Here is a 26,414-nt window from a genome sequence, read left to right on the forward strand (position 1 = left end):
GTGTTTCGGGTAGGGGCTGGGTCAGGTGATCAAAAATTTAATTAGCCTTATATAAAAACATTATACATTATATAAAAACAAATTTAAGTTTCTGAGACGTCCTCACTAATACTGTGAAACAAATGTGTGTTTGTGAACATGTAGAGGAATGCTATTTGATGATGCAACATAATAAAAATGTTTTATTTTAGTAACATCAGAGGTCAAGGTACAAGATACAGAGGTACAGAGCCACAAGGTACTCAAAAACTATAAATATTTGACAATATTTTTTATTGTAATAAAACAGCACAGTCCTGCTGAAAGACAGATATTCACATACTCCACTATTTGTTAAATCATTAATATGTTTACATGGTACCAAAATAATGTTTTCAGGAAACTTGCCACAGTGATTATGTAGAACAACCCAGGCAGCATGGAGTTTTAATCCAAACCATCATTTCGGTTAAGATTGACATTTCAATGTTTAAAGTGTGTACGATCAGCATTGAAATTGTGATGAAAGTCAACAGCACATATGGGTGGAGACTAACAGTGATTTGTTGAACATTGAACTAACAGTGATTTGTAGTTGATCAGAAGATCATGCAGGTGTGTATCTGTGCAGAACACTAGTGGGTGTTTCCCCATCAGTGGGGCGTGTCAGTTCATAATGGGCATTTTCAACCACTTTACTCGATTTGCTCTAATCCACTGGGGGCTGGGTTTAAGGGTGGGCCTTCATGATTTTAGTAAGTCTGTTGAAAAATGGTTGAAAAAAGCTGCATTCACGTCACCTCGTATTTACCGGATTCTTGAAATGACAACACGTGACGTTATATTCGGAGCTGTTCACGTCCTTTTGGTCCTTGGACTGGGAATTATGCGTTTCCATGGCACCGCTATCAACGCCTAATAAATCATTCTACAGCGGTCAGGTGGTACAGCGGCCACGTGGTACATCTGGGAGCTTTCAGAAAACTCCCAGCTTACAAGCTGTAATTACGAGCTCTACGAGGACGTGAACGCTTTTTACAAGCTAGAATCTTGTAACTACAGGAATTACGAGGCCACGTGAACGCACCTAAACATGTAGTTTGAAATTGGCCACTGATTGGTAAACACCCATTTTGGTTTTGCATGTGCACTTCTCAGTTGTTTAATTGATGCTTCTTCATTAGAGAGAAAACACAGGTGCATCCTATACAGAAGTCTCGTGTGTTTGACATGCATGACCTCTCTGAGTTTCAAACAATGGTGCATATATCTTATTTCTGTTTTGTTTTTTTGCATGCTTGTTATTTGCATTTGATTTATTGTTACTGAATCTAATAAGATATAAAGTTATTAAAGTGTTGAAATAAACTGCTCAGGTAGCATGGTGACATTGATACAATGTTGAGTTTTGATCCAAACCATCATTTTGGTTGAGATTGACATTTCAATGTTTAATGTATGTTGGATCAACACTGAAATTTTGATGAAAGCCGACAGCACAAATGCTTTGAGACATTGAACTAACAGTGATTTGTAGTTGATGACCACAAGATCATGCAGGCATGTGTTTCTGAAATTGGCCAGTGATTGGTAAACACCCATTTTAGTTTTGCATGTGCACTTCTCAGTAGTCTAATCAATTCCTCCTCATCAGAGAGAAAACACAGGTACATCCTACACTGTATGTTGTTTGTTGAACCACCTGACTTCTCTGGGTTTCAAACAAAGTTGCATTATTATTATTATTATTATTATTAAAGTCTAATTATTACTATGTTCTTTTGTTTGTTTGTGCTTGCTATTTGCATTTCATTTATTGTTACTGAATCCAATAAGATATATATATATATATATATATATATATATATATATATATATATATATATATATATATATATATATATATATATATTTTATTTTTTTTTTTTTTTTTTTTTTAGTTATTAAAGTATTTGAATAAACTATCCATTTTTCTAAATTCTTAAATAGTGCATGCATCTTGATTTAGTAATATTTATTAGGATATATTTATTTATTAGTGCAAGTGGCATTGAACAGGAGCAAGAATATTATACTTTACACATAGCCCATGTATTGCATCTATTACTCAGTGCTTGCAGATTACCTTGACTGTAATAGGAATAAAGGCAGAGGAGAATGGACAATAAAAAAAAAAAAGAAGAAGAAGAAGCACCCTCTTGATAAATGTAACATTGATAATACATTGAGTTGTAGTCGATAGGATCATCACCTGACCTGGGACTTGATGCTGTCCTGTAACTTATCTCCTGCTCCCTGATTACTGCTTAATCAGGTAATCATACATATTCCTGAATCTGTATTAAATTTGAGGAATGCAACTCATCTCCTTTCTGTTTAGCCTGTTTTCACTGAAACACAATTTTTTTTAAAGAAATAAAAGAAAAACAACATCTTGTGTTTGAGAAAGTGAATGACATTGCTTAAAATACTTTTGTCCTCTTTGCCCCACTCTTAAATAATTTAATTTTCAATCTCTTTGTCATTGAGTGTGTTAAACTGTCAAATAAATAAATAAATAAATAAAACTGACTGAATTGCTGGAAAGGTGTAATTTATGTTTTAAAAGGTTTTCCCAAAACTTTGAAATGGTCAGAAATTTGTTGATGTACCATTGAAGTGAAGCTGAAATATGAATGTTGTTCAGAACATTATTTTATATTGACATTTCAGTCATTTCAATCATAGTGTAATGTTGATTCAATAGCAATACCATTGATTTGTTGTTCACCATTGTTTCAACATTAAATGTGGGTGCAAACGTGAAATTGAACCAACATCACCTCATAATGTTGATTCAATGATATAATCATTGATTTATTTTTGAAATCTCAACGTTGTTTCAGCATTAACTGAGGGTGCAAAAGTGATGTTGAAAAAAGATCACTTCATAATGTTGAATCAATAATATTACCATTGATTTATGGTTAAAATATCAATATTGCTTCAACATTAACTGAGGGTACAAGAGTGATGCTAAAGCAACATCACTTTGTAACATTAATTCAATGTAATTGGCGTTGACGCATCAACACTGACTCAAAATTGTTTCAGTGTGACCATGCTATCTAGGAAGCTACTAGAATTTTCTACGTACATAAACACTGGTTTTAGTCTGGCTGTACAAATCTCTAGTTTGTCTGTCTATGTAATATTGCATACAGTGCATGGTCAGAACACAGTCTGGTGTTTTATTGTTTACTTTTTAAGTTGAGTTAAAACAGAGGGCATAAAATAGGTACGCTATAACAACAGGAAGTATCAGAAGTTTCAAACAAAATACAGATGATGAAGTCCTATTTCTTTGATGCTTGTACACTTCACATGCTCTACTGTATCTCTGTGAGCTGATGTGTCTGTTTGAACGTCACATCATCCTAGAGAGAGAGAATGAGATGTTGTACAGAGAGATCAGTGTTATCTGGGTTGATAAATGTCACAAGCAAAATAAAGCATTCAAAAACAGACAAGCATCATATCATGTATCAATATATTAATTTATCTGATTATTTCTAGTCAAGATCCTTTCGTAAAACTAAAATCTTATCATTGACCACTTACATTAAGGTGAGTTGTGTGGTTGTTTTCTCGATATGCCTCCTGAGTGTTGAGTGCTTGTACTTTCTTCTTTTGCAGGTTTATGGATTGATAAACAGATTGATTGAAAGTAAAGTTCCTCTGCAGAATTCAATAATTGTCAGTCATAATATAACACACATATTATAATAAAGCTTAATGTCATTACAGTTAATTTTTTATGAACAAACTTAACTGATTTTCATAACAGCAACAGCAGGAAATTACCTTGAACACGGAGTCTGATGTTGACGTGTTGTTGTTGAAGCACAGAGCAATGATATTCTCCCTGATCTTCTGTGTTCAGGTCTGATATGAGTAGAGAGAGATTTCCTGGAGAGGTTTGATCCAACAGCTTGACTCTACCTCTGTGTCTCTCACTCTGTTCATTTGGGTAAATTTCTTCAGATTTTGTTTGGTTTAGTGGAGTATATGTCCATGTAAGTTGTGGAGGTTTAGCCTGTAGTTCAGTACAGGAACAGGGCAAAACTACAGACTCTCCAGAGTGTCCCGTCACCTCGACCGTCTGTTTATTCTGGTCCAGATCACACCCTGACAACACATTCACAACAGTTAGACTGACATTGACATTTACACTTTACTGAAAGAAGAAAACATATACTGCATTTTGAGAAATATGGGTTTCATACGAAAATATTCCATTTACTGTACCTTTTATATTTACCCGAATGTCTGTATAATTTCTGCCTAAAATCTCACACCTATATGACCCTTCATCCTCCTTTCTGAGGTCAGAAATGAGCAGAGACAGATTTGCTGGGAAACTTTCATTAAACAGTTTCCATCTGCCCTTGTAGTTTTCATTTTTGAATACTTCATTTCGTTGACTCCCGTGTAACACGAGCCAGGTGAATTTGACTGTAGATTGAGGGTCAGTACAGGAGCAGGGCAGCAGGACTGATCCACCTGTGTAACATGTTACTTCTTTAGACTCTCTATTACCAGAAAGTTGACAACCTGCAGACAGAGAGAGTTTCTTTCAGAATGGATCAATGTGAGCTTTAGAGATTAACATCAAGAAGAAGAGTTTTATCATACCATCATTGAATAATAATTCAGAATGCTAAAAATGAAATAAAGTTTCACAAGTGACATGATAACAGAGCATGAGACACAATCTGAGCTTTATGTTCTGCTCAGGGTGTCAGCACCTTTATAACTACAGGTCATATAATTAGAATATCATCAAAAAGTTGATTTATTTCACTAATTCCATTCAAAAAGTGAAACTTGTATATTATATTCATTCATTACACACAGACTGATATATTTCAAATGTTTATTTCTTTTATTTTTGATGATTATAACTGACAACTAAGGAAAATCTAAAATTCAGTATCTCAGAAAATTAGAATATTGTGAAAAAGTTCAATATTGAAGACACATGGTGCCACACACTAATCAGCTAATTAACTCAAACACCTGCAAAGGCCTTTAAATGGTCTCTCAGTCTCTGTAGGCTACACAATCATGGGGAAGACTGCTGACTTTACAGTTGTCCAAAAGACGACCATTGACACCTTGCACAAGGAGGGCAAGACACAAAAGGTCATTGCAAAAGAGACTGGCTGTTCACAGAGCTCTGTGACCAAGCACATTAATAGAGAGGCGAAGGGAAGGAAAAGATGTGGTAGAAAAAAGTGTATAAGCAATAGGGATAACCGCACCCTGGAGAGGATTGTGAAATAAAACCCATTCAAAAATGTGGGGAAGATTCACAAAGAGTGGACTGCAGCTGGAGTCAGTGCTTCAAGAACCACTACGCACAGACGTATGCAAGACGGGTTTCAGCTGTCGCATTCCTTGTGTCAAGCCACTCTTGAACAACAGACAGCGTCAGAAGCGTCTCGCCTGGGCTAAAGACAAAAAGGACTGGACTGCTGCTGAGTGGTCCAAAGTTATGTTCTCTGATGAAAGTAAATTTTGCATTTCCTTTGGAAATCAGGGTCCCAGAGTCTGGAGGAAGAGAGGAGAGGCACACAATCCACGTTGCTTGAGGTCCAGTGTAAAGTTTCCACAGTCAGTGATGGTTTGGGGTGCCATGTCATCTGCTGGTGTTGATCCACTGTGTTTTCTGAGGTCCAAGGTCAACTCAGCCATATGCCAGGAAGTTTTAGAGCACTTCATGCTTCCTGCTGCTGTTCAACTTTATGGAGATGCAGATTTCATTTTCCAACAGGACTTGGCACCTGCACACAGTGCCAAAGCTACCAGTACCTGGTGTAAGGTCCCTGTTCTTAATTGGCCAGCAAACTCGCCTGACCTTAACCCCATAGAAAATCTATGGGGTATTGTGAAGAGGAAGATGCGATATGCCAGACCCAACAATGCAGAAGAGCTGAAGGCCACTATCAGAGCAACCTGGGCTCTCATAACACCTGAGCAGTGCCACAGACTGATCGACTCCATGCCACGCCGCATTGCTGCAGTAATTCAGGCAGAAGGAGCCCCAACTAAGTATTGAGTGCTGTACATGCTCATACTTTTCATGTTCATACTTTTCAGTTGGCCAAGATTTCTAAAAATCCTTTCTTTGTATTGGTCTTAAGTAATATGCTAATTTTCTGAGATACTGAATTTGGGATTTTCCTTAGTTGTCAGTTATAATCATCAAAATTAAAAGAAATAAACATTTGAAACATATCCGTCTGTGTGTAATGAATGAATATAATATACAAGTTTCACTTTTTGAATGGAATTAGTGAAATAAATCAACTTTTTGATGATATTCTAATTATATGACCAGCACCTGTATATACAAATATTTTGTTTCAATTAAAATCCACTCTACTCATCACTTAGATATATCACAGTATCACAACCATTGATTAATTTCACTCTTAATTCTTTCACAATGAAAGTAAAAGTGGACTTACCTTCAGTAAAGTGCAGCATAAGGAGGAAAACACAGAAACACTCCCTCATGACTGATGCTCTGAACTCACACACTGATGGTCCAAACTTACTCACTCTCCACTTGATCAGTGAATGTGAACTTAATGTGTCATAAATCTGGGCAGTTTTTTTTTTCTTTTCCTCAGGAACTCAAACATGTTGTGCCATTTCCTGTTTCATCAGTTCTGTATTTCTATTTATTTTCCTGAATCACTGACGCTAGTATAACGCATATGTCATCCTGCTGTATTTATATGAGGTTTTCATGTCACTACTAGCTCATTATTAAAAATTTAAAGTAACCAAAACATGATCCAAAAGCAAACAGATTTATCCAAATTGAAAATTGTCATAAATTACTCACCCTCATGTCGATCTACACCTGTAAGACCTTCGTTCATCTTCAGAACACAAATTAAGATATGTAGTTGAAATCCAATGGTTCAGTGAGGCCACTAACAGCAAGTTAATTTACACTTTCAGATGCCCATAAAGCTACTAAAAACGTATTAAAAACAGTTCATGTGACTACAGTGGTTCTACCTTGATATTATAAAGTGACGAGAATACTTCTTGTGTGCCAAAAAAAACAAAATAACGACTTTATTCAACAATATGTAGTGATGGGTGATTTCAAAACACTGCTTCATGAAGCTTAAAAGCTTTACAAATCTTTTGTTTCGAATCAGTGGTTCAGAGTAAGTATCAAACTGCCAAAGTCACATGAACCATTAAAGTTTCAAAACTCTTATGATATAATGAAGCCTTGTTTACTGAAATAAAGTTGCTTTGGTGCTCCGAACCACTGATTCGATACAAAAGATTTGTAAAGCTTTGAAGCTTCATGAAGCAGTGTTTTGAAATCACCCATCACTACATATAGTGGAAAAGTTGTTATTTTGTTTTTTGGGGGCACAAAAAGTATTCTGGTCGCTTCATAACATTAAGGTTGAACCACTGTAGTCACATGAACTGTTTTTTTTTTTTGTTGACATATTTAAAAAAAGAGATCAAGATCTCAGGCCATAATTTACCCAATAACCATTTAGTAACAACAGTGAGTAGGGCTGAGCGAATATGGGTAGAACATGTGAATGTGAATTACATGTGGCACAATGGTCATCATCACCACAGTATGCTAATGCCTATCTAGTGTGAGGAATTCATCAATATGCTGATTGAGGACTGTTGGGACAGGCACATGATGGTTGTGTTTGGAGAGACAGTGTTGTTTACACCTCAATGACGAATATGCTATTGTACTTCTCCTTTTAATCACCACCCATTTGTCATATCTTTTGGTTTCCTGTCATTTGGTTTTGGTGTTGGTATCCCACTCATGTATTGCAATGCTTTGCTCAGGGTATAAGAAGGAAAGGTAACTGGTGACATAGGAGAAAGGCTTTAACCCTGCCACTGCTGCACACCGATGCGTAACTTCTTACTACAAGAAAGGCTTTTACGGCCTCTTCTGCACAGCAGTGCATTATTTGTTACAACTAAGTTTTCTATACAGTATGTTGTTCCATTCTACTGTCTGTATATTTAAACATGTAGCTTTATTAAATAACTTTGCCTGCTTTAAAGGTTGTGAGAATCTTTCCTTTTATCACTGATAATGTTGGAAGCTAAAGTGATTGTAACTTTCGTTATCTAAATGTTCAAGTTAAATCCCCTGTTTTCCTATCAGTTCTAAGAAAGACTTTTACCTTTAAAGAATAAGAGGCTAAAGAATAACAACTTGAACTGAGTCAGATTAATTATATTGGAGTCATATAAATAACTGAATTATGCACGTCACCCTTCAACTGCTTTTTGTTTCTGATTATTGGTTCAAAATAGCAGCGTAAGCTTCCAGCCTTACAAGTGTTTCATATTGATAACTACTATATATTTGTGTTTTAACTCTTAAATAAATTGTTTTGTAGAGCTGAAACTAAAGCCAAGTAAACACTCAAGAATGAATAAATCGTAATATTTTTTGTATAAATTATAAAACAAAGAGTCAAATTAAGACAGCATGTTAGAAAAAGTAAATAAATCCCTCAGAATATCTTGTTGTCTGTGTGTCAAGAATCATTAAGCTTGGACATTGCATTATAGGTCAACTTGTAAAAAAGGGCTTCACCTGACCACTTAATTAACTTTATTATTATATAAATTGGTCTCTGTGAGCAGGCGGCGGTGAGATGAGTCTGAAGGGATATTTTATATTATGAAAAATATTCACTAACTCTACTGTAACACTCTGTACTGTCGCCAAATTCAGTTCACACTTCACTGCTCTCCTGCGGGTTGTACTGCAACACTTAGTTTGATAAAAATGCATAACTTTTATGAGAATTTATTATGAAACAATATCAACAACTTCACTGTTATTAGAAAAAAATATTAAATAAATTGTAATGCCATCAAATTAAGTAAGCAATTATCATGCAAAAGCTAGTATGTTAGCTGCGTTCACATTCGAAATGCATTAAATCTACCAAAACACTTCATTCATGTCTCAAAACAACTCATTCTTCCAGAACACTAGCAAAGCTTTTCACCAGAAAACACACTTTGTTGTGTCGAAGTGAGAAAAGAATTAATATAATTTGAAAGATGTAGTCATTGAATGCATTTTGTGCCAAAGCAATGATAAATGATCCACAGTATAACCCATGTAGATTTCTGTTGTTGTGCTCACTGTGTGAAGAGTTTTATCTTCGTTCTACCATGACAAGCAATTATGAATTTTCAGTTTACATGTAACACAATTCTACAAAAATGCTGCTGTTGCCGTTGAGCAATTTAGACGTTCCTGCTGATGTTAAAAACTTGAGAAAATGAGATCCAGGCTGTGAGGGCGTTGAAGGAAAATTATTTATTCATTACAATTAAATTTAGCCTCACACGCAAACTCTAATTGATAATGAAAATACTTAATAAAACCAAAAGGTAACATAACAATCAGAAAGAAGTAATTAATAGTCAATAATAAAATTTTAGAGTTTTGTAAAATCCAGAGTATTGTATCTAATAGATGAAGATCAAAAAGAACGATAATTAAGACATTTGCAGATAAAAAAGAAAAAGCAGAAGCCAAGGAGAGCAAAGGAGGGAAAAGCTAAATTATCAACGACTCAGTCCATATTATACCATAAGCATATAGGGAAAATCCCAACCCACTCAAACTAATGTTTTTGTTCTAATAAGAAAAGGTTAAATGATCATAAACTGGTCAGATGCTAAAAATAGAAGAGTTGTTTTGACCCCCTTAGAAAATTTTGCAAATCTTACACTATCAAATGTCAGCAGAAATAATAACAGACATATTTTGATCGGATTCAAATGAACAACTAATTCTGAAAAACATCACTTCTGCAGTCCCTGACAGCAATATAGTGTCGGCCCAGATCCGGCCCACATCTGGTCCGCATCGGTAATCCATATGTATCAGATGTGGACCGGATCTGATGTGGTACCACCAAAATGTGTAGATTGTTATATACTACACTAATAATAATACATGGGCTGAACATACAACTGTAGATAACATTATGTCTAAGTGGATTGTATTGTCATTGGTTGAGAAACCATTGTTTATTGTCACTGAATGATGCTACATTATTTAAATGTTTAGTAATATTCACAATATATTAATAGCACAGGAATTTAGAAACATTATTCCAGAGTCGCCTACATTAATCAGAGTTGTGTTAAGGGCTGTTAACCACAAGGGGGCAGTAGCTCTTTAAAGATGAAAAATGATACAATAACAAACTAAAACCGAGAAGATTTTGATGATGGCATTAGTCAGTATGGAAAATTCATGGCAGATGAACAAATAAAACAAATAAAAATTAAATGATGACCTTGTAATTCATAAAAATCTGTTATATGTCCTTTTTATTGTTTTTGATATAGCAATGTGACAGTGGGTAACTGATGAATGAAGCAGCAGCAGCAAAATAACAACAGTTACTTCACATCTCTGAGGTCTTTGACGTTCAGAAAGCAGAATGCTGTGAGCGACGGTTACGTGGCGTTTCAGCATCTGTGGCGGAGCTTCCCCACAGAGTTCATGGGTTTCAGCTCAGCTGGACTGCTGTTACACAAAGGGCTTCTTGGATTTGACAGGGTTTTGTTGAAAAGTCAAGCATAGCGTGTCACTTGTCACATTAACAATTAGGTGCTTAAGCACACTTCCTAGAGGAACTATATTCGGCCACATTTAATTTCTGATCCCATTCCAAATTAACATCATAACCATTTGGTCACATTACATCTGATGGGGATTTTTACTGAAAGAGCTGTCATTTTAACAGTTTTCCAAGCAATTTCTGCTCATTTTGCCTTTGCATACACTATGAGAGAGATGAGACATAAGAGATACAATGGTAAATAAAAAAGTTTCTTCTCTTTTTAAAATCATTTTGAAGCATCTAGGCCCAGGGAGTGTGTATTGCATATTGTATTTTGTGTATACAGTGTATGAGAGAGAAATAAAGAGAGTGAGTGAAAGAAAGCACCAGAGACACAAAGCTAAAAAAACATTCCTCTCAAAGAGCTCCATGCTTTGTTCTCCTGTCGTTGGTACATTCGACTGTCTCATTATCATCCATTTTCCTAATAGTTGGCCAGACTTAAAAGGTGCCTGAGGTGATTTACACAGTCATTTACAGGCACTTCTTGGATATTAGATGTTTAAAAAGAATCACGATGGCTTTATTTATCAGTAATCAGATTTTCTAAGGTTGTGTTTTTCTTGTATTTTCAAGACGTGTGCTGGAGAGAAGCTGAGTGTGTGTGTGTGTGTGTGTGTGTGTGTGTGTGTGCATAGGTTTGGCTATACTTGTGAGGGCCAAATGTCTTCACTTATACAGTGAAATATATTGTGACAACTGATTAGTGAGGACATTTTACTAGTCCTCACTAGTTAAAAAGGCTTATATTTTGGCCAAAGCATGTTTTTACTTAAATCTAGTGTTTTGTAAATGCTTTGGGTAGGGGCTGGGTCAGGTGATCAAAAATATAATTAGCCTAATATAAAAACAATGTAAATTTATGAGACGTCCTCACTAATACTGTGAAACAAATGTGTGTTTGTGAACATGTAGGAATGCTATTTGATGATGCAACATAATAAAAATGTTTTATTTTAGTAACATCAGAGGGCAAGACCTCTAGCCATAATGTATTCAAAGTATTTGACAATATTTTTTATTGTATTAAAACAGCACAGTCCTGCTGAAAGACAGATATTCACATACTCCACTATTTGTTAAATCATTAAAATGTGTACATGGTACCAAGATAATAATGTTTACAGGAAACTTGACACAGAAATTATGAAGAACAAGCTACTATAACTTTCTACATACATGAACACTGGTTTTAGTCTGACTGTATAAATCTCTAGTTTGTCTGTCTATGTAGTATTAGCAGTATTTGGTCGGAACACAACTTGGTATTTTATTGTTTACTTTCTAAACCAATGCATTAGCAAAAGCGCTTTTTGAAAATGATCTAACACAAACACTATAACTGCAGGGTATAAACTAGATAAGTTGATTTAAAACAGAGTGCATAAAATAGTAACGCTGAGTTAAAACAGGAAGTTTCAAACTGTATACAGATGATGAAATCATATTTCTTTTATGCTTGTACACTTCACATGCTCTACTGTATCTCTGTGAGCTGATGTGTCTGTTTGAACGTCACATCATCCTAGAGAGAGAGAATGAGATGTTGTTCAGAGAGATCAGTGTTATCTGGGTTGATAAATGTCACAAGCAAAATAAAGCATTCAAAAACAGACAAGCATCATATCATGTATCAATATATTAATTTATCTGATTATTTCTAGTCAAGATCCTTTCGTAAAACTAAAATCTTATCATTGACCACTTACATTAAGGTGAGTTGTGTGGTTGTTTTCTCGATATGTCTCCTGAGTGTTGAGTGCTTGTACTTTCTTCTTTTGCAGGTTTATGGATTGATAAACAGATTGATTGAAAGTAAAGTTCCTCTGCAGAATTCAATAATTGTCAGTCATAATATAACACACATATTATAATAAAGCTTAATGTCATTACAGTTAATTTTTTATGAACAAACTTAACTGATTTTCATAACAGCAACAGCAGGAAATTACCTTGAACACGGAGTCTGATGTTGACGTGTTGTTGTTGAAGCACAGAGCAATGATATTCTCCCTGATCTTCTGTGTTCAGGCCTGATATGAGTAGAGAGAGATTTCCTGGAGAGGGTTGATCCAACAGCTTGACTCTACCTCTGTGTCTCTCACTCTGTTCATTTGGGTAAATTTCTTCAGATTTTGTTTGGTTTAGTGGAGTATATGTCCATGTAAGCTGTAGAGGTTTGTCCTGTAGTTCAGTACAGGAACAGGGCAAAACTACAGACTCTCCAGAGTGTCCCGTCACCTCGACCGTCTGTTTATTCTGGTCCAGATCACACCCTGACAACACATTCACAACAGTTAGACTGACATTGACATTTACACTTTACTGAAAGAAGAAAACATATACTGCATTTTGAGAAATATGGGTTTCATATGAAAATATTCCATTTACTGTACCTTTTATATTTACCCGAATGTCTGTATAATTTCTGCCTAAAATCTCACACCTATATGACCCTTCATCCTCCTTTCTGAGGTCAGAAATGAGCAGAGACAGATTTGCTGGGGAACTTTCATTAAACAGTTTCCATCTGCCCTTGTAGTTTTCATTTTTGAATACTTCATTTCGTTGACTCCCGTGTAACACGAGCCAGGTGAATTTGACTGTAGATTGAGGGTCAGTACAGGAGCAGGGCAGCAGGACTGATCCACCTGTGTAACCTGTTACTTTAGACTCTCTATAACCTGAAAGTTGACAACCTGCAGACAGAGAGAGTTTCTTTCAGAACGGATCAATGTGAGCTTTAGAGATTAACATCAAGAAGAAGAGTTTTATCATACCATCATTAAATAATAATTCAGTTCCCATTCAGTCGGTCACGTTCGACGTACGTCGGACAGATCGACGAATAGGAATCTCGCCAGAGAGGCCAATCTACTTCGAGTGTAACTAAACGCGCCAATGCACATTGGCATGCAATCATCTGCATCAGCTGCTCGCCTCGCAGCGCGGGTATATAATGAGCAGCAGGTGCGTTGCATCTTCAGCTTTTCGCTTCGGAGCCGAACTACTGAGCAAACATGGTGGTTTCTACGAGCGAGTGTTTGAAGAACGGACTTCAACGAGCCAGCTCTCTCTCTGACTGCTCTTTTCGTCCGGTGCAGGAGGAACAGCACAGCAGCGGGGCCGATTCTTTCTTCTTTGCTTTTTGTTTTGCCTTTTCTAATTGAGCAAAAAAAGCTGTGTATCAGCGTGAAGGCCGTTTTCACGGCTGGTAACAGTGCGCTTTAAGAGCGCTAAAAAGTTGTTCTCACAGCTGGTAAGAGCAGCGTCTGCAAAGAGAGTGCACACGACAGGCTGCACATTCCCTGTCTGTGCTGCAGCGGCTTTCCCCTGCGTGCTTCGACACTGAGAGAGTTAGTCCCTGAAAGAGCTTACACGAGTAGTTCGCGTCTTTTTAAAGATGTCGTTCTACTTGTGTGCTGCTGGATGCGGTCGTTACCTGGCGCCTCGGGATGGTCACCAACGCTGTATCGCGTGCTTGGGCTTAAGGCACGCTGAGGCGGCGTTTGTGGAGTCATGTACCCATTGTGGGAAGATGACCGTCGCGGAGTTGCGGTCTAGACTCCAGTTCCTGCAAAGGGGCGGAGTCCCAGTGCCGTTGCCTCGTTCCAATCCTCCGCAGAGTGTTGCTTCAGGCAGCGGCACTGGTGACCTGAGGATCACGGTGAGCGCGCTTCCTTCGGGGAACCAACCCCCTAGGAACCCTCATCCCTCCTGCACTCCGCAGCCAGTAGAGCTGCCGGGGGAGCGCGGTGGACCACCCCAGAGGTGTGTCCACCTTTGGAGCTCCCCAAGACGACCGGATGTCGATCGCTGCATCGGAGGGTGAGCCTGATACTTCCGGGAATGACGATTCGGCGCAGCTGCCTCCATCGGGAGTGACAACTGTGCCCGATTCAGACCCGGAAATGATGGCTATGATTTCCCGGGCTGCCAACAGGGTCGGGCTCGTGTGGAATCCTCCACCGTGTCCCGAACCCACAAGGTTGGACGATTGGTATCTCGGGGTGGCAAGGGCTGTTTCTCAGCCCCCCACCCCAGTACCTTTCTTCCCGGAGGTGCATGAAGAGCTCACTGGCACGTGGACGGCACCTTTTACTGCCCAAAACCGTGTCGGTGGGTCCTCCTCCCTCACCACCCTTGACGGCGGGGCAGCGAAGGGTTATACGCGCATACCCCCTGTGGAACGGGCCGTTGCTATGCAACTGTGCCCTAACTCCACCTGGCGGGGGGAGCCGTCTCTCCCTTCCTGGGCCTGTAAGCACTCGTCGGATCTTACCGGCAAGGCTTACCAGGCCTGTGGGGAAGCTGCCTCTGCCCTACACGCTATGGCGTTGTTGCAGGTCCATCAGGCCAAGGCACTGAGGGATCTGCACGAGGGTGGTCATGACCCACAAGTTCTTCAGGAACTTCGTGCCGCGACGGACCTCGCGCTTCGTGCGACAAAGGTTACGGCGCGGTCAGTGGGTCGTGCGATGTCCACACTTGTGGTCCAGGAGGGCCATCTCTGGCTGTGTCTCGCGGACATGAGGGATACCGACAAGGTCAGGTTTCTTAATTCCCCCGTGTCCCAGACCGGCCTCTTCGGCGACGCGGTCGAGAACTTTGCCCAACAGTTCTCGACTGTACAGAAGCAGTCTTAGGCCATCAGTCATATCCTGCCGAGGCGGTCAGCTGCTGCTCCACCACCGCCCGCAGCACCTCAGACTGCTCGTAGCCGAGGGCGCCCCCCTGCGGCCGCCCCCGCTCCCGCGCCCCAGCAGCAGCAGCCTCCGGCTAAGCGGCGCCGTGGAGCCGGTCGCGGTCGGGGCGCCCAGCCCGTCCCGCCACCCCCCAAGAAGAAGGGTGGCAAGGCCAAGTCCAAGCGGCCCTAGGACGAGCGACCCGGAGATGGAGGGGACTGCTCTAAAGGAGGTGGTGACCGCACCGCTCCTTCCCCCGGAGGAGGGCCGGGTGGAGAATCTTTTGTTTCCTTCTGTTTTTGTTCCGCCGCTGGCCCAACAGCCAGCGGTACCCAAATTCTCAATAAAAGAGCAGTTTCCTCTATCTCCGGGTCCGAAGAGGTCTCGGAAAGCAGTGGGAGGGCAAGAACCTCACCACTCTCATCCCCCTCTTCTCTCGCCAGCGGACAGCAGCGAGCAGCAGGCAGTCAAAGCCTCGACTGCTCCCTCTGTCCACCCGTGGAAGCAGGTAAGTGTTGCACAGCATACTGCGACGCCGCTTCGGGCCGCCTCGCAGAGAGAGCCCCCCGGGCCGCGTCCCTGCGTTCCACCTCGCTGCCCCGCTGCGGGTGCGCCTGTGGTTCCTCTGGTCCCGCTGGTACGGTCTCTGGGGGCCTGGTTAGCGCTCACCAGTCCATCCCGCTGGCTCATTCGGACCATCAGGCTCGGCTATGCGATTCAGTTCGCCCGGCGTCCCCCCAGGTTCAGGGGTGTCCACTTCACTGTAGTGAAAGATGTCGATGCCCCTGTCTTGCGTGCGGAGATCGCAGTCCTACTGGCGAAGGATGCGATCGAGCCGGTCCCTCCAGCCGATATGAGGTCAGGGTTCTACAGTCCCTACTTCATTGTACCCAAGAAAAGCGGCGGGTTACGACCGATCCTGGATCTGCGCGTCTTGAATCGGAGCCTTCACAAGCTACCGTTCAAGATGCTCACACAGAAACGCATTTTCGAATGCGTCCGTCCCCGGGATTGGTTTGCAGCGATCGACCGTACTTTCATGTCTCGATCCTTCCGCGACACAGGCCCTTCCTGCGGTTCGCGTTCGAAGGTCGGGCATATCAGTACAGAGTCCTACCCTTCGGGCTGGCCCTGTCTCCCCGCGTCTTCACGAAAGTCGTGGAGGGAGCCCTTGTTCCCATGAGAGAACAGGGTGTTCGCATTCTCAACTATCTCGACGACTGGCTCATTCTAGCACAGTCCCGGGATCAGTTGTGCGAACACAGGGATTTGGTGCTCAGACACCTCAGCCAGTTGGGGCTTCAGGTCAACTGGGAAAAGAGCAAACTCGCCCCGGTGCAGAGGATCTCTTTTCTCGGTATGGAGTTGGATTCGGTCGAGCAGATAGCACGCCTCACAGAGGAACGTGCTAGGTCGGTGTTGAACTGCCTGAATACGTTCAACGGCAGGACAGCGGTCCCACTGAAGTTCTTTCAGAGGCTCCTGGGGCATATGGTGGCTGCTGCGGCTCTAACACCGCTCGGTCTGCTTCATATGAGACCGCTTCAGCACTGGCTTCACGGCAGAGTCCCGAGATGGGCGTGGCAGCGCGGTACGTTCCGGGTGCCAATCACTCAGGAGTGCCGCCGAACCTTGTTTCTTCGGGCAGGAGTGCCCCTAGAACAGGTGTCCCGGCATGCTGTGGTGTTCACAGATGCTTCTGCCACCGGCTGGGGTGCCACGTACAACGGGCATGCAGTGTCAGGGGTTTGGACGGGACCCCATCTGCATTGGCACATCAACTGCCTCGAGTTGCTGGCAGTACGCCTTGCTCTGAGCCGCCTCAAAGGCCTGCTACGGGGCAAGCATGTACTGGTCCGTACGGACAACACTACGACCGTTGCGTACATCAACCGTCAAGGTGGTCTACGCTCCCGTCGCATGTCGCAACTCGCCCGCCATCTCCTCCTGTGGAGTCGGAAGTTTCTGAGGTCGCTTCGCGCCATTCATGTCCCCGGTGTGCTCAACCGTGTGGCCGACGAGCTATCACGAGCTGCGCTGCCAGGAGAGTGGCGACTCCACCCCCAGGTGGTTCAGCTGATCTGGAGAGAGTTCGGAGAGGCTCAGGTAGACCTGTTTGCCTCACCAGAAACCTCCCACTGCCAGTTGTTTTACTCTCTGACCGAGGGAACACTTGGGACAGACGCACTGGCACACAGCTGGCCCCGGGGCCTGCGCAAATATGCGTTTCCCCCAGTGAGCCTACTTGCACAGACTCTGTGCAAATTCAGGGAGGACGAGGAGCAGGTCTTGCTGATTGCGCCTTACTGGCCCAACCGGACCTGGTTCCCAGAACTCTCACTCCTTGCGACAGCCCCTCCCTGGCCCATTCCTCTGAGGAAGGACCTTCTTTCTCAGAGACGGGGCACTCTTTGGCACCCGGACGGGACGCGGAGGTTCTAGGTGACTTACCCCCCGAGGTACTTAACACCATCACTTCGGCATGTGCACTGTCTACGAGACGTGCTTACGCCTCGAAGTGGAACCTGTTCATCGAAGATGCTCGATCGGTGTCGTGCTTTCCTTCTTGCAGCAAGGGTTGGAGCGTAGGCTGTCCCCCTCCACCCTCAAAGTCCATTCTGCTGCTATCTCCGCTTACCACGACCACATAGATGGCAAATCTGTTGGTCAGCACGACCTGGTCGTCAGGTTCCTTAGGGGGCGAGACGGTTAAATCCTCCTCGTCCCCCCTCCATACCCTCTTGGGACCTTACTCTGGTGCTCAGAGCACTGATTGCTCCCTTTGAGCCTTTGCTGTCAGCAGACTTAAAGATTCTGTCTATGAAGACTTTGCTGCTGGTGGCATTGGCCTCCATCAAGAGGGTAGGGGACCTGCAGTCATTTTCGGTTGACAAATCGTGCCTGGAGTTCGGGCCGGGTGATAGCCACGTGGTACTAAGACCCCAGCCTGGCTATGTGCCCAAGGTTCCTACCACTCCCTTCAGGGACCAGGTGGTGAGCCTGCAAGTGCTGCCCTCGGAGGAGGCAGACCCAGCCCTGGCTTTGCTTTGTCCAGTCCGCGCCTTGCGACTTAGACAGAAGTCGATAGACAGTACATAGACAGAACTCGAAGCTTCAGGACCTCAGACCAGCTCTTTGTCTGTTACGGAGGCCAGCAGAAGGGAAAGGCTGTCTCCAAGCAGAGGATGGCCCACTGGATAGTGGATGCCATCGCCCTGGCTTACCAAGCTCAGGGCGTGCCCTGCCCGCTCAGGTTGCATGCTCACTCCACGAGAGGTGTGGCATCCTCCTGGGCGCTGGCTCGTGGCGCCTCGCTAACAGACATTTGTAGGGCTGCGGGCTGGGCGACACCCAACACGTTCGCTAGATACTATAGCCTTCGTGTCGAGCCGGTCTCCTCCCGTGTTCTCGCCTCAGGTCAGAGGCACGGAGAGGCCCCAGCTTAGTGTCGGCTTGCTGCGCTACATGCGCGTTCTATTCTCCAGAGGGTCCCTACGGGCAGACCCTGTTGAGTTCTCCGGTTACCCTTCGGCTGCCGACATGGCGGAGCGTCTGGCGCCAGGCCTATATTCCGTTGTATCCTTGAGAACCGGATTTAGGCTGGGTTCCATATGTGTGACCCTACGGGGATCCCATATGGCTTTTTCCACGGCTGCTCCTAAACGAAGCCCGTGTCTTTCCCTCTGGGAGAACCCATCTCTATCGAGTTGGATTCACCCCAGTTCTTCCATATGTAGCACAGCCCTACAGGGTTAGTCCATATGTACTTCTCCACATAACTCCTTCGGGGAAGGATGTGGCTTCCGCAGCGTTCCTTCTAACGAAGGTTACGCTTTCCCAGCCTTATCCAATAGTCTCACTGAATGGGTTTTGGAACAACAGTGATCGACCCTCTCTGTGTGTTAGCCGGGGGCAAGGGGGTTCAGGTGGCTTACAACAGAGCGCTGGAGGAGGGCAGCTCCTGTGGCGCTTTGGTAGGGATTCCTATTCGTCGGTCTGTCCGACATATGTCGAACGTGACCGACTGAATGGGAACGTCTCGGTTACAAAGGTAACCCTCGTTCCCTGAAGGAGGGAACGGAGACGTACGTCCCGGTTACAAAGGTAACCCTCGTTCCCTGAAGGAGGGAATGGAGACGTACGTCCCGTCGCCACAGTTGTTGTCCTGCTGTGCTGCCGCCTGCTTGGTTCGGCTCCTCAGCGAAAACCTGAAGATGCAACGCACCTGCTGCTCATTATATACCCGCGCTGCGAGGCGAGCAGCTGTTGCAGATGATTGCATGCCAATGTGCATTGGCTCGTTTAGTTACACTCGAAGTAGACTGGCCTCTCTGGCGAGATTCCTATTCGTCGGTCTGTCCGACGTACGTCTCCGTTCCCTCCTTCAGGGAACGAGGGTTACCTTTGTAACCGAGACGTTCTGCTCAGGGTTTCAGAGGCTGTATAATATGACAAATCTTCTATTTAAATTAAAATTCACACTTCTCATCACTTAGGAATAGGGATGGGTGTCATTTGAATTTGATTGATACCAACATCGATACCGGTTATCGATACTACTTTCTATAATTTGGTGCAAAAAGATAATGTGAAAATTTCAAGTTATTTTTTTTTCTGCTAAACTTTAGTACTGTAGTTTACAAATGCCTCTAAGCAAATAGAAAAGGACACAAAGCACCTTTTTAAAATAAAAAGGCCCTTCAAAGAGAGAGAGACAGAAATGTCCTCAGCATACCACAGCACAATATTTGAACAGCATGTGCATAGAAGCACAACAGAATGTAACAGAGAATTCTGGTGTCTCTCTAGCTATTTTTATTTAATAAAATCAACATATTGACTTTCTCATGAACAAAAATCAATAGGCTAAAAAGCACTTACACAAGGAACCTTTGCCTATGGTTTAAAAATACCATAGCAAAAACAACTAGATTAATGTAAATTTCAAGCATTATTAAAGACAAGTAAAACACTAATTAAAAGAAGAATAAAAAATTAACAATCGCAACAAATAAATACAACTGAACAAAGATATGATTGAAGTAATCAGTGTTTAAGATGTTCAGGTATTCAGGTCCAGAAGCTGTAATCAAATGTAAAATAACACTGCACTTTATAAATATACGTTACAAATAGAGTTACAAAAGTTACTCAGTCAAGAACGAGTGAATTTTCTCTTTGTCTTTTGTTGATTGATTAGTGTTATTATAGAGACGGTAGCAGGAATTGTCACTTTAAGGTCGTGTGTCCACCAGAGCATTTTTTCCAGCTGCTAGCCTACCTTTTCAATTGTTTTCAATGGGAACGGCGCATTTTTTAAACGCCAGGAGCATAACGAGGCGCTGAGCGTCTTTTTCACGCATTCTTTTAACTTGACACGGCGTCTTAAAAACGCGACACTCATGTGCGAGACGCTGCAAAAGACGTGAGAGTAACGGTCATGCACGTCCGCCAACCGCGTTTACATAGAAAAACAATGGGAAAGTAGCGCATTGGAATAGAAAAACGCGTTCTGTGTGAACGGCCCCTTACACAAGCGTGTTTGTAAGAGCAGTACAGTGTTCCCTTGGTTACCGCTGTAAAAAAAGCAGCACTGCGCTTATAAATAGCTGCTTTATTCAAAGATAAGAAGAAAATAAAATGCTATTGCCATCAAAACTTTTCTGAAGACAGTAATTCCTTTCAGAGATACATTCATATAACCCCTCACCCCTTGATGTCTCTGGCCTCTGATAATGCCACTGTAAAAATTGAATGAATTTACAGGAATTTACTGGCAAAAATGTTGCCAATAAAATCTTGTAAAATAGTTGTTAATTGCTGTAAAATGGATTACAGGATAATTCTGTTAATCAATTTACAGTATATTGTTGTTTGTGGAATACAGTATTTTTATTTATTTTTTATTTTTATTTTTTTACAGGATTATAAAATTGAACTTGTAGTAAAATGATAATTTAAACTAACTCAAGTCAATTATGGACAGTGGTTCCACACAACCATCTTAGTTTTTATTAACATTAAAGGTTTTATTTTAAAATAAAATAAATATAAAGCAAAATAAGTTAAATTGTTTTCATATACAGTGATTTTTACAATTAATTCTTCTTGTTTAGTTGTATGACTTACATAACTTTCATGATGTTCTGTGTTGACAATCCAGACGTGATGCTGGATTCATCCTAAATATCCTTACCCAATAACATTGTAAATTGATCATGACTCAGTTGGTGGCAATGGTTCTACAATCAACATGATTACTTTTTTATTAAAGTAACTTAAAATTTTGTTAGCAGGTCCTCAACCCAAGCACAAGTGCAACAGTTCACCACAATGGTAACCCTAAAACTATTAATTAAGAGAAACTTTTAAATACCAGCATAATAGAACAGTAAACATTAAAAAGTCTTTCCAATTTCTCATCTTCCTAAAAACTGCTTAAAATAACATTTTATTTCAACATTTACACTTCTAGTTCAGCCCCTTTGTAAAGCATGATGGGAAGTGAAAATCCTGTTTGATTGAGTCCTGGTTGGGTTTACTTGATTGAAACATTTTAATATGAAAACATCAAGTTAAGGCAAAAAAATGATTGTTTCAACTTAATTTAACATGAAGCAATTGAATGTGAACCAGAAACCTAATACAATGGTGTTGGACCAAAAGTTGTTTAAATAAAGTGAACAGCATCAAAAAAATCTTTTTTTTTTTTTCAGTGTACAGTATTTTTTTGTAATTGCACTGAATTACAGCATTTACCTGGCAACTAAAGTTGCCAATAAAATCCTGTAAAATAGTTAATTGCTGTAAATAATCAATTTACAGTATATTGTTGTTTGTGGAATACACTCAAAAAATGATTCTTACCAGTAATTGAAATGAAGCAAACTATTTAAATAAAGTATATTTAAAAAAGTAAAATAATATTATGCTTTCTCAACATGAATGTAATGGATTCGAAACCTGATCAAATTACATAAACTATGCCTAATTCGTTGCAGTAAAGCGCGAATGCAGATGTTAAAAAAATAAATAAATAAAAAAACCTGAAGGCGGCAAGTCGTCTTGGGCGGGACAACGTGACTCAACGGTTGGAAAGTTAATGAAGAACGGATGAGGAGATTATACAAGGTAAGATATTTTCTTCATGTATAATTGATGTAGACATATAAGCTATTTTTTATTATTATTATTATTATTATTTGATCGATCTTGATTTACCTTTGCTGCCAACCGCACTTTTTGGCGAATGAGCTAACGTTAGATATTTTCGGCCTTCCCTGATACATATTTTAAAATGTACTATCGTTTGAGTAATGTTAAGTAACGTTATGGATTTTTTTGCATTTAAACATATTATGTGTGATTTTCTTTTTTAAACAGTCCCAGATAGCATCAATGATCAAAATAACGTTGAATCAATGTTAATGTGTCAATGGTAATGACATTGAATCAATGTCACTTTTGCACCCTCAATTAATGTTGAATCAATGTTGAAATTTCAACAAAAAAATCAATGGTAATGGCATTGAATCAGGGTTACAATGTGATGTTGGTTCAACATCATGCTTTCACTCTCAGAAGATGAAACACAACTGACTCAAAGCCACACAGCCTGAAATCAACTGAAGATAAAACAAGACATTAAATCTCTCAAGATCTCAGCAGAAGTTCTTTTTGAGAATAAACAGGTTTAGATGTTGATGTTTTATTAAAAATGTTAGTCACCATTGTAGTGGTCAGTGGTTCCTTTAGTTGGGCGGTTTGACTCTTGGCTTTTTGTGTGAGTTTGTGCTCTTTGCAATAGTGTTTAACAAAACACACCATTTGTTGAAAAGAAACCAGAAACAAAATGAAGGTGTGATATAGTTTTCATCATAAAGCGAAATCATTTACTAATTGCTATCCAGAGCATATTTGTTTTTAATATGTTCACCAACAACGTTTTCTTGCTACAGATCAGACATTCTGAATCTTGACTTTTAAAGTTAAAATTTTTAAACACATTTGACACACACAGACATCAAGAATCAGCGTATGAATCTCAACAATGGTGACATGCTTCATGTCGCAATGCATGCTGGGAGCCACCATAGTATACAACTCATAACGTTTTGTCTTGTGACTAAAGAGACTAAATTGATTGAGGTGTTATTAAAAATCTAGTTTGTACTGAATCAGAAATTTAACTTGAATAAACTTAATGAAATTCCTTGTACCAAAATTACAGCATTTTTTTTAGTTTAGTCAGAAGTAAATATTATACTTGGATGTTATGGTAAAAAGTTTTTCCAAAGTAAACATTTTAAGCGGCACTAAAGTAAAAAATAATGATTTGGTCTCCATAAAAAACAATATTTTAACTTTGTTTCAATGTCATTTTTTTTTTATTTTATTTTTACGTTGGGCAGAAGAACTATTTTGATTGATATTAAAATAAAATTTTAAGTTTTAACCAAATTAAAAATATAGTTTGAGAAAAACTAATAAATTTAGCTGTAAAAAATTACAGCAATTTTTTTAAGTTGGTCCAAAGTATCATTTTTTTCAGTGCAGTCCAGGAAGTCAACTTGTCTGATGACTATTTTCCAGTAGCGCCGAATTAATTACTTCTTTACATCTAATTACAAGTCGAGAACCAGTTCTTGGCCTCAGGTTTTTGTTGTTCCTGGTTTTTCATGTTCTGCTGGAATTCAGCTTCACAGAGCTGACCCAGAGTTCAACAGAAGTGGAACGCTACTTATTCCATCACCCAAACAAAGGTCTGACATTCTTGAAGGCATGGCTGAGAAGATCTTTTGGTATGCAGCATACCCCTCTGCAGTGAGTTGGACACGTTTCAATCACCTAAATGCTGAAATGTGAAAACCTGTTATATGTGTTAAAAAAAGTTTTGAAAACTTGATATGTGAAGTCAAATACACTCTAAAGAAAAATGGTGCTATATAGCACCAAAAATGGTTCTTTGGCTCGTAATCATAGCGGAACCTTTTTTGGTGCTATATAGCACCTATCTTTAAAGGTGCTATATGGCACCTTGTCGTATGGTGCTATATAGAACCATAAGAGGTGCCATATAGTACCAGCAGTGGTTCTTTGGCTCGTTATGATAGGGGAACCTTTTCTGGTGCTATATAGCACCTATTCTTAAAGTTTTCTAGCACATTTGTCAAATTAGAGGTGCCATATATTGTTTTTTGAGCTAGCAGGGCCTGTTATCATGCCAGGTACTACTGTAGATGAGTCAATATGCTTCTAAATTACACTTTTATGAATGATAATTAATAATTTCTTACCAAATCATGACTTCAAAGATTCAAAATCATGTACTAAATGCTTACTGAAAAACAAAAATACATCACACTTTCAAAACCTTTTAATTTATTTCTTTCAGCAGCAAATAAACTCACATTATACTCCCCTTTTATACACATACAAAATAATGCAACAAGCTTGAAATATGTACATTTTTGAAGACAATAGTCCTGTTTTTACATACTGAGTTATGCTCTGAAGTCCTGCAGTTTCTTTTTTGTCCTTCGGGATTTCAAAAAAAAATATAGAAACTGGAACTTAAACCATAAGAAAGGGAGCAAGAGAGAGTATTGACTCCAAAAGTCTACTCACAGATTGAGTTGTACACTCATTTTACAGTGACAGGAAGTCCGACTGCATCCTTCAATTTCAAAACAACATACTTCAAAAAGATCAGTGTCTTTTTCAGTCCTTTAGGGCACTGGATTGGATTCGATTCCAAACGCAAAATATACACATAGGAGGAGGCCCAGTGCCATCAAGACGTCCTCACTCTACTCTGTGATTAACTGGCCATCCAACGTGAACAAAATGTGGTCATACTGCATGAGATGATCCTCCCGCAGGCTTTAGGCACTATCTTAGGTGTTGGGATGACAGGAGGGCTGGTCTGAGCATGGCCCTGGAGAAGAGGGGATAATAGCATTAACCATCTTCACATATTTATTTGAAAGGCAAACCTTATAAGCTAAATTATAACAAAATGTGCAATAAGTGTCGTGCTTTGATTAGATTGTGCTTCACACACTGTAGTCAACTGTTCATGGCTCACCTCAATGTCAAACAGCAACCCCAGGTCCACCTTGAACAGTGCAGGCAAGAGGAGAACAGCTGCTTCCAACTGTAGGCCTTTAAACAAAATAACATCAACAGGTTAACATAACATGGGGGATGCTTTTACCCAATACTTTTTTGTTTTGCTTTTTAAACATTCATTACTGTGTGTAAAGCCCAAAGTATACTTCGTATTTTATGCGTATGCTTTTTCTGAACTCAAAACAAATTAAGATCTTTTTGATGAAGTCTGAGAGGTTTCTGTTCCTCCAATGATGAGGGTGAGTAATTAATGACAGAATTTTCATTTTTGGGTAAACTAATCCTTTAAAGGTGATTACCCTTGCACAAATCTGGATATTCATACAACTTCACATTTGTACGAGACATACACTAGAGCTGCAGGATTCTGGATGAAATGAGAATCATGACTTTTTGGTTTCAAATAGAGATCGCAATTCTCCCACGATTCTAAATAGACAACTAAAAATAACATTTATTTTACTAGTTCTAGCAAAATATTAATAGCTGGACTCTAATTGCCGGAAAATGTTTAATTTGAATGAATTATTTTTAAAAAATGGTTTTGAATATATTAATGGCTCATTAATAAATACTTGTTTCACTACTGGATGAATCAGGGTTTAACCTTATCCAATCTATTGAATGAATGATTCAATGACAATGTCACTGGTTGCCACCTAGTGGCTTAACAAGGTAATTTATATACAACAGTTATTTGAAGCACCATGTTAGTTTCGATTTTCTCTATTTTGATCGCTATCTGATGTCCAGTGTTTATATCCTTTTGTCTTATTACTTATGTGATAATTTTAATATTTGTGAAAGAAATCAAATAACCAAATCCTTGAATAACTACAGTGTGGTTCAAAACTGCTGTCTCTGGATCAGTGGCAGCATGAACACTGAATGTTTTTGTCAA

At 40.4% G+C, this 26,414-nt stretch overlaps 2 protein-coding genes across 2 annotated transcripts in view; both read right to left on the reverse strand.

The window, feature by feature from the left end:
• Positions 1 to 2,034: 2,034 nt before the first annotated feature.
• On the reverse strand, positions 2,035 to 6,586 carry LOC137012358 (junctional adhesion molecule-like). Its single transcript, XM_067375511.1, has 5 exons — positions 6,492 to 6,586; positions 4,267 to 4,572; positions 3,823 to 4,146; positions 3,580 to 3,696; positions 2,035 to 3,395 (listed from the first exon to the last, which is right to left on the reverse strand). Exons 1-4 carry the CDS (start codon positions 6,538 to 6,540, stop codon positions 3,581 to 3,583), a joined length of 795 nt encoding a protein of 264 aa, XP_067231612.1. The 5' UTR covers positions 6,541 to 6,586; the 3' UTR covers positions 2,035 to 3,395; position 3,580.
• Positions 6,587 to 12,093: 5,507 nt separating this feature from the next.
• The window catches only part of LOC137012368 (polymeric immunoglobulin receptor-like), a 31,425-nt gene continuing 17,104 nt past the window's right edge, over positions 12,094 to 26,414 (reverse strand). Inside the window, exons 2-5 of the mRNA XM_067375532.1 lie at positions 13,094 to 13,396; positions 12,650 to 12,973; positions 12,407 to 12,523; positions 12,094 to 12,222 (exon numbers count right to left, since the gene is read on the reverse strand). Of these exons, the coding sequence (XP_067231633.1) occupies positions 12,408 to 12,523; positions 12,650 to 12,973; positions 13,094 to 13,396 (743 nt within the window). The 3' untranslated portion in view covers positions 12,094 to 12,222; position 12,407. The remainder of the gene's footprint in view (positions 12,223 to 12,406; positions 12,524 to 12,649; positions 12,974 to 13,093; positions 13,397 to 26,414) is intronic.

Source organism: Chanodichthys erythropterus, chromosome 3, assembly GCF_024489055.1.
Source record: "Chanodichthys erythropterus isolate Z2021 chromosome 3, ASM2448905v1, whole genome shotgun sequence".
Lineage (NCBI taxonomy): Eukaryota > Metazoa > Chordata > Actinopteri > Cypriniformes > Xenocyprididae > Chanodichthys > Chanodichthys erythropterus.

Excerpts from the sequence above, each read along its gene's own strand:
- LOC137012358 (XM_067375511.1), bottom strand. The coding sequence starts at position 6,540 with ATGAGGGAGTGTTTCTGTGTTTTCCTCCTTATGCTGCACTTTACTGAA. Across the intron at positions 4,147-4,266 it reads CATTCGGGTAAATATAAAAG|GGTGTGATCTGGACCAGAAT; the intron begins GTACAGTAAATG and ends ATGTGTTGTCAG. Across the intron at positions 3,697-3,822 it reads CATCAGACTCCGTGTTCAAG|AGGAACTTTACTTTCAATCA; the intron begins GTAATTTCCTGC and ends TGAATTCTGCAG.